General features: G+C 39.4%; 1 protein-coding gene across 1 annotated transcript in view; it reads left to right on the top strand.

The window, feature by feature from the left end:
* rasgrf1 (Ras protein specific guanine nucleotide releasing factor 1) overlaps positions 1 to 16,285 on the top strand; it is a 444,677-nt gene that overhangs the window by 173,292 nt on the left and 255,100 nt on the right. The window contains exons 4-5 of the mRNA XM_017465599.3: positions 423 to 515; positions 5,307 to 5,560. Of these exons, the coding sequence (XP_017321088.3) occupies positions 423 to 515; positions 5,307 to 5,560 (347 nt within the window). The remainder of the gene's footprint in view (positions 1 to 422; positions 516 to 5,306; positions 5,561 to 16,285) is intronic.

Genomic DNA, 16,285 nt, shown 5'->3' with positions numbered 1-16,285 from the left:
CATCTCTGTCACCGTTTTAGAGACCAGTATGCACAAAAATCCCAGGAAATTGGCAGTTTCTTAAATACTTAACCCAGCGCAACTGGCACCAACAACCATGCCACAGTCCCTCTTTTCACATTTTTCCACATTCTAATATTTGATGTGAGCATTATCTGAAGCTCTTGACTTATTTGATTTAATGTACTCGGCTTTTGTCACATTATTTTATGATTGGATAATTGCATGGATTTGCAGGTGTACAGGTGTTCCTAATAAAGTGGATGGTGTGTATATATAAAACTGTTTAAAAAAAAAGTATTTACCACTGTGTTAAAACATGTGACTCACATACCAATATATAAGTGCAATTAGCCATTTAGGAGGAGTTTAAAAGTAATGTTTATGAGTGCATGGTTACTATTAGTCATTTACTTTGGCAGATTGCTGGACTGCTTAAAGACAACGAGAAGATCCAGTCAAACCCCACCATTGCCCCCAGTGAAGATGACTCTGAAATTAAGAAAATCAAGAAGGTAAGGTTTTTTTTTTTACCATGTATGACAGACAGTTTTTTTTCAGAGGAAAATTTAAGACACAGAGACATGGTCATATACATTATAATGTGAGGTGATAACTCTTTGCAGTTTGTATTGCTATATTACATTGTTCAGAATTTTAAAAACAGTGATAACATTTGGTTGAAAATGTATGGAAGTTTGGTGAGCACCAGACAACTCTTCTGCACATGCATACACATGCTGAGACCTTCAACAATGTCACAAATTACCATATGACTTAGTCTTTCATATGGCTATCATTCCCTGGAACCTTCTCATCATGTTCCAGTTGGGTCCATGCTGTTTCTATAACTGAAGAACCATGTCAGTTATCAAGTGTTCATAGAGCAACAGTTACACACACAATTACCACTCTGTTTCAACCTTCCTAAATGCCATAGGTGGTAAAAATCACCTGGATAACCTATGCCACAATGTCATTGAGAACCACTGGAAAAGTGTGGAGATGACACACCACTGAGATGATAACCTTGGGATGATGGTCACCTTGAAGAAGGTGGAGAAGGTCACAGTGATGCCCAGGTAGCAGCAGCATAGTTTCTTTAGCAACATTACTCTATGTAATGTACATATAGTCAAGATGTTCCTTGAAGAGTGGTACAGTAGGGCTGAGTGCATGGTTTGACTGTAGGCCATGGTGATGTCCACCTTCCAGTGAGCCACTCTCTGTTTTGACATTTTAGCTTGCCCCATGACAGACAGTTGACCGTTTAGGCCCTGAAATCAAGGTCTAAAAGTGTCAGCTGGGTGTGCTGTCTCACTCTACAGTGAACACATCCAAATCAGAGACTGCTAGTCCTTAGTGGTGTTTCCAACTCCCACAGAGTTTATATTTTGGTTGCGCAATCATGAATCCAGCAGCAATGGTCATTATTCACAAAAGGTTAAATCTCTGTAGTGGAAAACAGCTAACTTGGTAGCTAATCATAAGAAGTACTCAATATGGTGGGGGAAAAACCTGTGAGAATGAATTCAAAGGTGCACTAGTCTTTAGATGTTGGGGGATGGAAGCTGATGAATGGATTGCTGGGGGAGGGAAAACAGGCAGCAGAGAGAAAGGGTGTGTTGTTAACAGTTCCTTTTCAAAGGGAACTCAACTTTGCGTGAGTGACATGGTGACATGGCATTTCGCGCATTGCGTGACTATAAAATGGCACCTGTAAACCATGTCATCAGTTTTATTATATTAAGCAAAGACCGCATGATAGTTGTCCGTGTGAACATTCCAAAAAACTCTTCAGTTCTCTTTATTTTTTCAGTGTATATATATATATATATATATATATATATATATAATTATTATTATTATTATTATTATTATTTATTTTCTGACGCTAACCTGTTTAAAGAGAATGAGCCGAAGAGAGTTTAGGAAGTGTGTTACTCCCTACTCCTGTTTCACACCGCAGAAAACATCCCTTTTTCCCCCCAGAAGTGCCATACGAAATATCGCGCTTCTGGGGAAAACCATACACCAGCCGTGTTTATAACCCCACGATGTCAGATCGGCCATCGTGGCCATCGTCAGATGTCAGATCGGCCATCGTGGCCATTGTCAGATGTCAGATCGGCCACGGTACATGTACCCCTTTCTTTGAGGGAGGGAGGTTTTTACAGCCATTATTTTCTGGTTCGCAAAAATGATGGGAGTACGTGACCAATTTTACATCTGCATCATCTGAACTGTACTCTTCTGACATACAGGTTCAAGATGTCAACGCTCAAACTTATCATTCCACAGATTCACTTCTAGGATTGGTTTGTGATGATAGATCTAAAAGATGCATATTTTCATATATACATATTGCCCAATCACTGGAAGTTCCTGAGGGTCGCGTTTGGAGTCAACGAGTACCAATATCGGGTTTGCGATTCAACATCGAGATGTTGTTCATGCGCACATAAGGAGCGTGGAGCTCAGGTTGAACCCCAAGAAAAGTATGCTTTCTCCAGTGCAGAGGACAACTTTTCTAGGGGTTATAAGGGTTTTCTACTATGTTGAGAGCTTATTTATCCTCAACACACGTAGGGTCAATCCTAACATTGATCAAGATAAAGTTGGATCTAGGCATCCCCTCCAGTCTCTACAAGAGACTGTTGGGGCTTATGGCACCAGCAGCCAACATACCATTGGGCCTATTGCACATGAGACTGTTTCAGTGGTGGCTGAAATGAGTAATCAGTGTCATACGGGAGGTGTCCCCGGTTTTTAGCCTTGGGTCACACTCTAGGGGCGTCTCCTTATCGCAAGACGGTAATGATAGACACATCCCTCACAGGCTGGGGTGCAGTCTTAGACAGCCATCCAGCTCACAGTCTGTCTCTGGAGCAGCCCTCATATAGAGTGGCATATAAATCACATCTAGGTCATGGACTTAACCCTGTTCCCTGAGAAGGGAACGAGACATTGCATAGCTTTGTCATATTGGGGTGTTTCTGTGAATCGCATCTTCGCTTCAGATAATAGAAGCTGATGAGATGGTTTACAGGTGCAAAATGCCATGTCACCTGACCATGGCAGGCCTGTAAATAGGCGCAATTTCAGATACTGGTCACTTGCAAGGACGCTTCCCACAACATGAAGCTCACGCAATGTCCTGTTCCCTTCTTAGAGAACAGGGTTACATGTGTAACGCAGACTTTTGGCAATAGACTAGATGAAAAGAATCTCAACTTGCCAATAAATCTTAGACACAGGTAATCTGTTCAGCTAGATAGCAAGGAGTGAAGACACCTCAGAAAAATGCTCCACTCCTCTAAAAAAATGGGGAAATGGAGAGAGGCTCCAGTTTGTGTTTTAGTGGTATACAGCTAATCTTGCAAGTGATATAGATTACAGTAAGGCTCAACCATGCTAGTAGCACCTACAGTGCATCCGGAAAGTATTCACTGCACTTCACTTTTTCCACATTTTGTTATGTTACAGCCTTATTACAAAATGGATTAAATTAATTATTTTCCTCAAAATTCTACAAACAATACCCCATAATGACAACGTGAAAGAAGTTTGTTTGAATTCTTTGCAAATTTATTAAAAATAAAAAACAAAAAAGCACATGTACATAAGTATTCACAGCCTTTGCTCAATACTTTGTTGAAGCACCTTTGGCAACAATTACAGCCTCAAGTCTTTTTGAGTATGATGCTACAAGCTTGGCACACCTATTTTTGGGCAGTTTCTCCCATTCTTCTTTGCAGGACCTCTCAAACTCCATCAGGTTGGATGGGGAGTGTGGGGAAAATGGCACAGCCATTTTCAGATCTCTTCAGAGATGTTAAATCGGGTTCAAGTCTGGTCTCTGGCTGGGCCACTCAAGGACATTCACAGAGTTGTCCATGGTCCGAGAGTCCTTCAGGTGCTTTTTGGCAAACTCCAGGCCGGCGGTCATGTGCCTTTTACTGAGTGGCTTCCGTCTGGCCACTCTACCTTACAGGCCTGATTGGTGGAGTGCTGCAGAGATGGTTGTTCTCACAGAGACACACCGGAGACACACTGTCAGAGTGACCATCAGGTTTTTGGTCACCTCCTTGACTAAGGCCCTTCTCCCCTGATCGTTCAGTTTGGCCATGTGGCCAGGTCTAGGAAGAGTCCTGGTGGTTCCAAATTAACCTTCCATTTACGGATGATGGAGGCCACTGTGCTCATTGGGACCTTCAAGGCTGCAGAAATGTTCCTGTACACTTCCCCAGATCTGTGCCTCGATATAATCCTGTCTTGGAGGTCTATGAACAATTCCTTGGACTTCATTGCTTGGTTTGTGCTCTGACATGCATTGTTAACTGTGGGACTTTCCAAATCATGTCCAATCAACTGAATTTACCACAGGTGGACTCCAATCAAATTGTATAAATATCTCAAGGATGATCAGTGGAAACAGGATGCACCTGAGCTCAATTTTGAGTGTCATGGCAAAGGCTGTGAATACTTATGTACATGTGCTTTTTTTTGTTGTTTTATTTTTAATAAATTTGCACATTTTTCAACCAAACATCTTTCACATTGTCATTATGGAGTATTATTTGTAGAATTTTGAGGAAAATAATTAATTTAATCCATTTTGGAATAAGGCTCTAACATAACAAAATGTGGAAAAAGTGAAGCGCTGTGAATACTTTCCGGATGCAATTACAGACAGCAGGTGATGTGAAAAACTCAGAGCAGTAAGGGAAGATACACCTGGCCAGGGACCTAAAGGTGAGTTCTACCATTGTTCTGCTGGGCAGCAGAACAACAGTTTGTAGCAAACACATACTGCATGGACATTATAGTTATACAACAAGTCTAGCAAGTGAACAAGAGGACTAAACTCAAGATGGTAATTAATGGATCCAAAAACATACAAAATGCACACACCATAGCCATGAAGAGATGAAAGATGATGGAGATGTTGGAAGTCTGTTGCCAACTTTGGGGGACAAGTCTTCTGGAGCTCCCATAGTCGCAAGCTATTATGCAGATACTGCCATGGTGCATATGAGGTCTGATTTGTATGAAGTTTGAATAAGAAAAAACAGTGACCTTATGACAGTTGTATTTATATCAAACAATAATGTCATACAATCGCTTTGTGACTTTATTGAAGGTCTTATCTCATACATACAAGAAAATTAACACATGATTGTCATTGCTCCTAGTGGAGAACATATAGATCAGAATTATTTAATTGACTCACATAAGACAATAGCTCAGTGTGGTAGTATATTCTAAACTCTACTGATGTTAGACTGCCTTAAAAACCTGTTCAGGTACAGAGTTTCTTGCGTGGTTGGATGTGTCGGAGGAAATGGAAGACCATTATCCAGGATTACATTCGCTCACCGCATGCCGAAAGCATGAGGAAGCGAAACCAGGTGGTATTTAGCATGCTGGAAGCCGAGGCTGAGTATGTCCAACAGCTCCACATCCTTGTGAACAATTTCCTTCGACCACTCCGTATGGCTGCCAGTTCCAAGAAGCCACCCATCACTCATGATGACGTCAGCAGCATTTTTCTCAACAGGTACTTGAATGGAGAACTTGCATTGGGATGTTCTATGTATAAGCTTGTTTATCTTATATTAATTTCTTTGCTTTCAGATTTTTTTTATATTGCAGTATTAAATTCCCTTTTCTCACATTGCATAAGTGAATCCTTATCAACTTATAGTTCTTGTTTTCAAATCTGTAGTCTTTAGGTTCTTGCTACACTTCTTCAAGGGTCCACATTTTTTACTATTAAGAATATCTGCTTTTTTTATATAGCTTTCTATATCCTTTTATACAACTGCTGTATTTTCTTTCCTTTTTTTCCTTACCACATTTTTTTTTAAAGAATGTTTTTTTTCTTGTATTAACAAGGCAGACAGAGACTATTCACGTTAGATTTGATCAAAATCCTTATCAGATGACAAATGTAAGTAATGTCTTACATGGACAATGTGTTGAAACATTGAAGATGTGTTGTGTGACGGATGCTCTTCTTTCATTATTAGCAATAGTTTTATTTCTGAGAAATGTAGACTAGTCTGCACTCTGATGGAGAGATTGTAGAATTAGAGGAGTGCATATATGAGAGAGACTAGCAATAGACAGAGCAGTCATGTCTTAGTATCACTAAGCCTTAGGCAGTGGTTAGTGCACCCCTAACTCAAGTGCCCTTTAAAAGTTTTGGAATGGCAAGGCTAGTTCTTTTGTTTTTGCTATACACATTTTTGTTTGAGATCAAAAGATGAATATGAGACGATAGATCAGAATTTCAGCTTCTTATATCCTGATATTTGCATCAAGATTTGTTAACGTAGAACATGACAACTCTTGTGGCAGACCCCCCAATTTTTAAATGAGCAAAAGTATAGAAACAGACAGTGTTAAAGTAAATGAAAGTAAACACTTAATATTTGGTTGGATATCCCCTTGACTTGTGTGCTTACGGTCATTGTCTTGCTGCATGACCCACTTTCTCTTGAGATTCAGTTCTCGGACAGATTTCCTGACATTTTCCTTTAGAATTCACTGGTATAATTCAGAATAAATTGTTCCATCAATGATGGCAAGCAGTTCTGGCCCAGATGCAGCAAAATAGGCCCTAACAATAATACTACCAGCTGCATGTTTCACAGATAGGATAAGGTTCTTATGCTGGAATGCAGTGTTTTCCTCTCTCCAAACATAGTGCTTCTCATTTAAACAAAAAATGACTAGAACTAGTGCACGGTGGCTTAGTGGTAGGCACGTTTGCCTCACACCTCCAGGGTCCGGGGTTTGATTCTCGCCGGGGCCATGTGTGTGCGGAGTTTACATGTTCTCCCTGTGCTGCGGGAGTTTCCTCCAGGTGCTCCGGTTTCCTCCCCCAGTCCAAAGACATGCATGGTAGGCTGATTGGTGTGTCTAAAGTGTCCATAGTGTATGAATGGATGTGTGAGTGTGTATGTGATTGTGCCCTGCGATAGAGTGGCACTCTGTCCAGGGTGTACCCTGCCTTGTGCCCGATGCTTCCTGGGATAGGCTCCAGGTTCCCCCGCGACCCTGAAAAGGAGTAAGCGGTTGAAGATGGATGGATGGATGACTAGAACTAAGATATGATTAGTGATTTTTACTGAAAGCACTGACAGGGGCGGACTGGGACCAAAAAGTGGTCTTGGACTTTCTTGCCCAGAGCGGACCACCACACTTGGCCCACAACACACCACATCATAACACACTGGCTCACTGATGGTTAGACCAATTTTTAACACCACTTACTAACATAAAAAAATAACAGAAAAATAAATACTATTTAAAAATACTTATTTGAAGTAGCACTGAACAGAACTGAACTGTTTGCTCAGTTGCAACAAAAAGTGAGTGTGATTCATTATTATTATTTTGTTTCAAATGCGCTAAAGCCATAAGATAAACTAAGCTAATTCACGCTTGCGCTTTTGCTGCAGATAGATGGCCACAATGGAAAAGAGCACACGATGCTTCTCCTTCATCTTGTAGGATATGATGCATATATACACTGGTCCCTCCAGAATGTTAAATTTTAGCAGTAAGAAAACTGGTTTGTTGTCAAAAGTGGAATGTTAGTTGCGCCACCCATTATTAAAAATGTCCACCTGCAACTTCATAGTACTGAGACTGGCAACTTACAACGATAAAATTGCTGTATGTGTGAACGTAACATTAGCTAGTAAGGCGGCATCACCTGGGTGCAGTGTAGGAGAGCTGCCTCACTCAGCTGTACAACTGTACAATTCCTGAATCAGGACTGAAACTTTATTTCAATGGCACACCATCATGTGACATTAAACTCAGCTACAGTGAGGGAAAAAAGTGTTTGATCCCCTGCTGATTTTGTACATTTGCCCACTGACAAAGAAATGATCATTCTATAATTTTAATGGTAGATTTATTTGAACAGTGAGAGACAGAATAACAACAAAAAAATCCAGAAAAAACGCATGTCAAAAATGTTATAAATTGATTTGCATTTTAATGAGGGAAATAAGTATTTGACCCCCTCTCAATCAGAAAGATTTCTGGCTCCCAGGTGTCTTTTATACAGGTAACGAGCTGAGATTAGGAGCACACTCTTAAAGGGAGTGCTCCTAATCTCACCTTGTTGCCTGTATAAAAGACACCTGTCCACAGAAGCAATCAATCAGATGATCATGTCTGCATAGTTCCGAGTTTCTCTTGGGAGTAGGTCAGCAGAGCTTTAGGAAGGAATGAGGAAGAGGAGAAGAGGAGTGTATACATATGAGTGTGTGTGTATGTGGATGAGAAAGTGTATATTTGAGAGAGTGTATATGAGAGAGAGAATCAACTGTAATGCTAGAATAATCTGTAATGCTAACTGTCAGCGCCTGCAGAAAGGCAACTTGCCTTTATGCCAAAGGCAAAATCTGTCAATTTAAAACATTTCACAGCATCTGCCTCTAATGCCTTAATTTTTTTTGCAGAGGTTTTCAGCTCCACCTTATGTTTTCTTCCCTTCCCTTTTTCATCCATGGAAATCAGTCTCACTTTCTGTGTAAATTAGAGGTGAAAGGAGGTGTGCTTCAACATGCACAATGGAGCAGACGAAACAAATTTTTGAGAGGGGGAGGGGGCAATAGGTAAGAAGGTGGGCCACGCAACTGTGACTCACCCACGCCAAAGGAAAGGAGATGCAATATTTTTGTTACTATCATTAGCGGCTCACCGGGAAAACTCCCAGTGCTCCAGATGGCCAGTCCGCCCCTGGGCACCGATGACGTGGTGCGTTTTGGTCACACGTCACATAAGGTGGGTGTATGAATGTGTCAGATGACCGCTCCCTCCTTTTACATTGGGGCACCAGCTAAGGAATTTCACCTTAACAGTATGAGAACAATCTAAAAGGACTGTTCAATAAATTAGAATTAATGTGAACTGGAGAAAGGTTGCCAACTGATTATCTGAAGGATTCTTGAGATTCTGGATAATTAGTAGAGCCTCTGATCATCAACTCAAGGAAGACACAGTTGTAATAAAATATTATTAACACCAGACATGCAAGAGTAAATATCACAACTACTAAAAGATAATGATAACTACTAATAAATTAATATGCACTGCTAATGAATAATAAACTAATAATTAAACAAAACATGCCAAATTAACACATGAAAAACAAAGCATGAGGTGAACACGGAATGGATAAATGCAATGCTGTTGAGTTGAATGTAGCAATGGAAGAGAATTATATGGCAGCAAACATCTTATGGGGAAACCACTTAAAGGCAAATGATGATTAATAAATGCTTACTTATCATTAAACAAATAATTTAACTAATATATTTTTTTTAGCTAACCCCAGATAAATGCTATCTAAGCAATTTAGACAAACATATACTGCAATTATAAACTAATTCCAAGGTCTCTGTAAAGAGGATTGGTAAGCTTATATTTATGTTCCAGAGGGTCCGGGTGTGTCAGGCAATATCTGCCAATGGAGGGATCTTTACAGACTCAAATACGCAGCTGAAAGAGTTATCAGGGTTGGGTGTTGACTGCAGACACAAAAGGTCCTTAAAGTCTGGAACACGCAGCTTAATGTACCTTGAAGGGAAGGTAAGCTTAACCGTAATCATACTGCCGCCTCTTTCATTGTCAGGACAGAGATTCAGGATGTTGTTTCTGTTAATGTCTTCTACCTCACAGGCCAAATACTCAAAATGTGGTGTTTCTGTTAATGTCTCTTTCATTGTCTCTTTCCTATTGATGCCAGAAGTGGCCACAATGTAGCTCACCTAGTGTGGAACTCATTAGCATAGTGTAAAGTACACAGTTTGAGAAGTGTCTTTAAAGTTTAGCTACGCATTATTTCTTTTCCGAACCTCTTTCAAAGTATTATATGCATGGTGCTGAACACAAAGTCCAAAGCTGATAAGAAATGGTTGAACTATCACCCATGCATTCATTTATGTGTTAATAGGTCAGCTCATATAAACTGTTGTCAACAATCATTTTCCATTAACCTGAACTGTTCTTTACATGAATATGAAGTGGATGTGTCAGCCACTTCACTGCTACTTCTGCTAAATCCAGAGTTCCTAAGGATTTTTATGGCAGTGCTGATGTAAACCCTCAGCAATGAGATTGGTGGTTAGGGTCAACCTGTGGTCCAGTGAAAAGTCCTTCCTCATGTGGATGTAGGTGAAGGGGATCTCCCTTTCTGTCCTGTAAGAGTTATCTGGCAGTTGTCTGCTTATCTGATGTTTTCAGTCATTTGTTTATGTTAATTCACTAAGATCCAATCACAATGCAGCAAACCTTTCTCCATTCTCTTAGTTAGAGAGGGGCCCAATTCACTATATGTGTTAAAATCTGATTATGATTTAAATCATATATATGCAGATATATAGAAAATTCTAAAGGGTTCATAAACTTCCAAGCACCACTTGTACATACGACCACAAAAACTTGAGCAGGTTGAGCTAAATGGTTGTTGAGGCATCTTAGAATTTATTGATTTATGATGGCCATATTGTTTACAAATGTCAACATATTTTTTTATAATTATTGAGTTTCACACTGTGCTGAGTAGTTTGTCACCACAAATGTAAAGATTGGCCAAAAATCTTAGGACTAAATCGCAAGTTCACTAGGTTTTGCATATTGTGCTGTTTATCATAAATTTGAGTGGGTGGAGGTAAATGTTTCTTGAGGCTTTTTTTGTTTGTTTTGAAGATCCTAAGGAATTAATAATAATAATAAAAAAAATTATTTTGCAAAACTTACAGTTCATGAATATGAACCACAATATACATCCTTGTGCTTTTGTGCCACCATCAGGCCTATGTGGATAACTTAATGTGCCTAAGTAACGGGGACATACAGCACCTTTTACCCCAAATTTTGGGTTTCTATGACATATGATCTTTGCTCTCCATTCAATTTAGCAGATAATAATAATAATAATAATAATAATAATAATAATAATAATAATAATAATAATAATAACTATCATTATTATTATTGCTGTTGTTGTTGTTGTTGTTATTATTATTATTATTATTATTATTATTATTATTATTATTATTATATTAATAGCTGCAAGCAGTAATCTCAGGGTCCAAGCACTCCTTGCTAATAATGCCCCCAGTGGCCAGTTCTTGCTAAGTGTCAGGGTTGGAGGCAACGACAAATGCAAGTGCAGATTAATACAAACTCACCAAAACAGGATCTATAGAACTTGCGGCAAAAGCACTAAGACTAAGAATAAACATAAAACCAACATCATAATCACAACAGAAATAATAGCAAAGAAAGACAATCAAAGCAAGACAAGGCAAGGCAGTGCAAACTGTGACTGTATATATACACACACACACAAGTGCTCTTTAACATGAATGTGAAGCAGGTGGGCATGTGTCAGGGATGCAGTGGCTGTTGGGAACTGTGGTCCCAGGTTCCTTCTGGCATATCCATGACACTAAGATACATAGAACAAATAAGAGCCCATAGATGAACTATCAAGTTTTGTTATGATAGCTCATGTTTTTTAAGTAATTCAATGATGAATAAAAATCCAGATACAGATTAGCCGTTCAATACAGCACACCAAATTTCTGCACGCTATTGATAACCACACCCCAATCATTGTACACATCTTTGGATACTTGTACTGAACATGTTTTTCAAGTTTGGTTCAAATCCATATCACCAATTATGAATTACAGCTATTTGAGTAATCCAGCACTGCCTTAGAATTTATTGATGTATGGTAGTCATATTTTTACAAATGTCAACATGTTTTTGATTATTATTATTGAGCTTCACACTCTTCTGAGTAGTTTGGCACCAAAAATCCTATGAATAGTTTGCAATAGTAGGTTTTGCATATTATGCAAATTATGACAAATTTAAGTGGGTGGTGTCCAAAAAAATTTTTTATACTGTGAGCAAACACATTAACCTAACGTATTTTAAAATAATAAAAAAGTATTTTCACTGTACACCTTATTGGCTAATGGCAGCCATGTTTTTCAAGCAATTAAGTCTATGTCAAAAAGCCACTTTAGCACATAGATGCATCATACCAAATTTAAGCTCAAATGGACTTACAGTTCCTGAGAAACAACTATCTGACCTCAGCTCTGACCCCTTTGTATCTCCATGGCCCAAACTTTTCATATTATCTCATATCTCAAGTCCTGTACATGTGCAAAAGCCTATAACCAATCATGAGTTATAGCTGTTTTAGTAAATTAGGCTCTGCCTCATTAGAATTGATTGATGTGTGGTGGCCATATTGTCAACAAGTTTTTGATAATTATTGAGTGTCACAATCTGCTGAACAGTTTGGCACCAAGTTTGTGAAGGTAGGCCAAAAATCGTAGGACTAGTTTGCAAAAGTTGGGTTTGCAAATAATGCAAATTAGGAAAAACTTAGTGGGCAGGTTGTAAACAAGCTATAGAGCCACCAAGAGGTGCAATTTAATAATTTCATTTTGCTGAGTAGCAGCTGACATACTGCATCTGCCTATCAAGATATACTGGAAGCTCCTTGTCAGTGTGGTTATTAGAGAGGAGTTTAGCTGCCTGTCAACTTAAGCAAGTTGCTTGAGTTTGAGGACAGAGCAGTAAAATGACACCTGTTTAGAGTGAAACCTCACGGCGAGGAGCTTGTGATTCTACAGTTATGCTAACCTCTTCAAACAAATGCAATGTCAGATTTAAGCTCTAATCTCCTAAAGATTAGATCCAGCTCATCATGCTCCTCCAGACAGACTCGCAGATTATCAGCATCCATATCTGCTTCACTTCCTCATGCTGAAGCTCAAGCAGCCGAAGCTGAAGCTGCATTTGCTGAAAGAGAGAACCAGCTTAAGGTGAAGCAAGCCCTAGAATAGTGGAAAAGGCACACTTGGAATCATCATTGGATAAAATATATCTCAAGAAGAGAGCAGTAGCTGCATTAGCCAAAGCAGAAGGCTTAGAAGCTGCAGCAGAGCAAGAAAATGAGGATGTCCTCAGCAAAATAGAACTACCACATGATGATCCAAATGCACTTACAAAGACACACTATAGAAGCAGCTCAGTTATATAATGTACAGTAGACCAGAGAAGCCAGTTTGAGTCTTGGTATGGTCAGTGTTTTTGACCTCTTCAATGTTACAGGGTACAGGTCTTCATACTCCCTCAAGACATGTGCTGGAACATTAAAACAGAAGGTAGACCAGTATGTTACTTTCAGATTGAATCAATTGATTATAGATGGCATTGCTCTCTGATATCTGATTGCCAAAACTGTTTGAATGCAATGAGATTCCAAACAGTTTTACCAACAAACAATTACAGGCTGTAGAATGCCTCCTTCAGGAAGAAGCCTGATATGAAGGTTCAGTTCTTTGAGTTCACAGATAAAATATTCCAGAGTGGTCATGTTGAAAGGGTCCCACTACTGAAATCTGGGGAACAGTGCTGGTATTTCCTTGTTTTAGAGTGTACCATCCAAAGAACCATCTCAGATCTGAGTTGTCTTTGACTTAAGTGCTCAACATATATGTCTGTGATTGAACCAAATCCTTCTAACTGGACCAGATCTTAACAGCCTCATTGGAGTCCTTCGTTTCTGAAGAGATGTCATTGCTTTTGCTGTGGACATTGTCGCGGAACTTAGATAACACTCGCAGACTCGTCCTCTGGGGTAAAAAAAAAGGTTTATTACAGAAAGATGGTTAATACATGATAGAAGAAAGCAGGATAAAATAATGAGAGCGCTCTAAAGCGCTTGTGCTGAACCACTACTATATATATGAAACGCAGAGCATGACACACTTCTGTGTACCAATAAGAAGCGGTTTCGGGCAGTTCAAACAGGCTTTGTTTCAGAGTCTTACAGAACTCTGCATGCAGATAAACATTCTGTACTAATCTAAATGACATGACATGGCCTTCTTAGGCGTTCTCCTCAGATGAACATGAATAGAACAAGAACAAAACTATTACAAAGTAAAAATTAATAATTTCCCTCACAAGTGTAAAAACAAGAATGATTAAATGCTTTTTATCTTGGAACTTAAATGATGTGAGCAAGGTTTACATTTTTATGCATAAATTTTCAAACAGGCAATCAAAGATTTTAGTGACATCAACATTTTCCTTTCTAAGTCATTTTTAAACCCACATAGTGAATAATTTCCCTCACAACATACAAGAAAATTTCCACTGGATTCCAAGGAATAATTTACTTGCTCTAACCTCAAGCTACATAAACTAGCCCCGAACAGCAGAGGTCATGAAGGCATTCCTGCCTAATGATCATATCAGTGACCTTAAATACCTAGACATAGATTCTGAAACCATTCCATTGTAAACATTTTTTTATTTATTTAGACTGATTAATTTTTTGTGCAAGCAGGAAAAAAGTCACTTAGAAGGCTCAGAGGATCAGAAGAAGCACACTCCCAGAACTGTTATGTGCATGCAGAGTATAATCCTGCATACAGTAGCTGCGTTTATGAATGTCGTGTGGGAGTTTTCACCGCATTTTGCGACAGGACACGATCACACACGGCAGTTTTACGTTTTACGGCGAACAAGAGAGTTTGGCCGCGTCCCAAACCGCATACTTTCCTACTCTAGGCCTGTAGTGGGGAAAAATACATGTACCTCGGCTACTATATAGACGGTAATTACGTGGTTTGAGACGCAGCCCATGGCTTCAAGCAGTTGTCTATTAGCACGTATAGCATGACAAATAATTAACTGCACTTAAAGTGTCCGTAAAATTTTTTTTATAAAAACACCCCAAACTGTATACGGTACCATAATGAAGACGAACTGTATGTTGATACGTGAAATTCTGGAGGGACGTCGGATGGCGTGGCGTGGTGAAGTAATGACGCAAGCTGTTAATCTAATTATGTTCTGTAAAACGGGAACATGACTGGAGTATTCTAAAAGTGACTCATGTAAAAACCTTAATCACATTATTATCTTAATCAGAGTAAGGTCAATAATTAGATTACTGATGTCCATGTAAACGTAGTCACTATCTGGTTCACCAGTCCAAAGTTTCTGTCTCAGCCAGAATATAAGCCTTTGGTTAAGGAGATGTTTAAACTTGTGGAACCAGCACAAGATTCAGGGATTCAGCCACAGGTGACCACATTGTCCAATGTGGTCTCTGTGCATGTGGGATCTCAGTGCTTTAAACATTTCTTGAGCTGGAGGTCTGTCACTAGAGCTGTTGTAAGTTTGATCCATATCATTCTGTGTTTCAAGAAAACTCAAAATTACATCTCAGAGGGATCACACCACTGCAGTTCACTCCTGGCTATAGATGTGCTTACTCAGAGTAAAAAAGTTATTATCCACACAGTCTAGCAGGAAGTCTATGCTGATGACATTGGGTTCCTCAGGTTCAATAACAGACTGTCCAAGAGCAGATCATTTATGAACTCCTGGATCATTAAAAATCCTGGATTTATGCTCCAGCAAATGGGATCTCCCAAGCTCACTCATGAGGTACTTACTACCTTCCTGGCCAAAGTCACTGCAATTGTCAACAACAGTCCACTAGTGCCTGTGTCAACGAATGGCTCCCTAGTTTCAACACCGGATTCTGTTCTTACATCTTGACCTGAATGAACTATCAACACTTAATTCAGTTTTTGCTTCATTTAGAAGGGCTTTATTAATTACACCAGCTTTGACTAGGATCTGGAGGTACTGTACTTGCATTTATGTTGCTCTAGATGGGGATTCCCTCGTTACATCATTGTGTAGAAGGCATTCTGGTGATAGGGTTTCGTCAGTGGTCTGGTTGCTATTGAGATGCAATCAACTCTTGCAGATGTTTATTACAGAGAACTAGAATGGATACAAACTCTTGCTGTTGCTGTTAGTTGTTGAGGAATCCCAGAAGATGTTGATTGGGGAGAACTCTCTGAAGGTGTTGGTTGAAGAGAACTCATTGTTTCCATGGTGTTCAAGGGTTTTAACTCTTCCTAGCTGGGCGGAGCCTGAATCAGCATGAAGTTAGGGCCGGTTATACCTACATTCTTTGCCCATGACTTTACTCAGTCCATTGTTTTTGTGGTCAAACAAATTGTTTCTGACGTCTCCTTTCTTCCACTATAGAGTGTGAATCAAACATTTAGACCCAACTGTTAGTACCTATACATAACAACATTCTACCTGCCTTTCCTTACTCTCATCTTTCAGGAAATCACTCAATGAACACACACATACCAAACAAGACACATGTTGGCTGCTGCTAACACACTACTAG

The sequence above is a fragment of the Ictalurus punctatus genome, chromosome 4 (assembly GCF_001660625.3).
Source record: "Ictalurus punctatus breed USDA103 chromosome 4, Coco_2.0, whole genome shotgun sequence".
In the NCBI taxonomy this organism is placed as follows: domain Eukaryota; kingdom Metazoa; phylum Chordata; class Actinopteri; order Siluriformes; family Ictaluridae; genus Ictalurus; species Ictalurus punctatus.
This window is presented reverse-complemented; position numbering and strand designations above follow the sequence as displayed.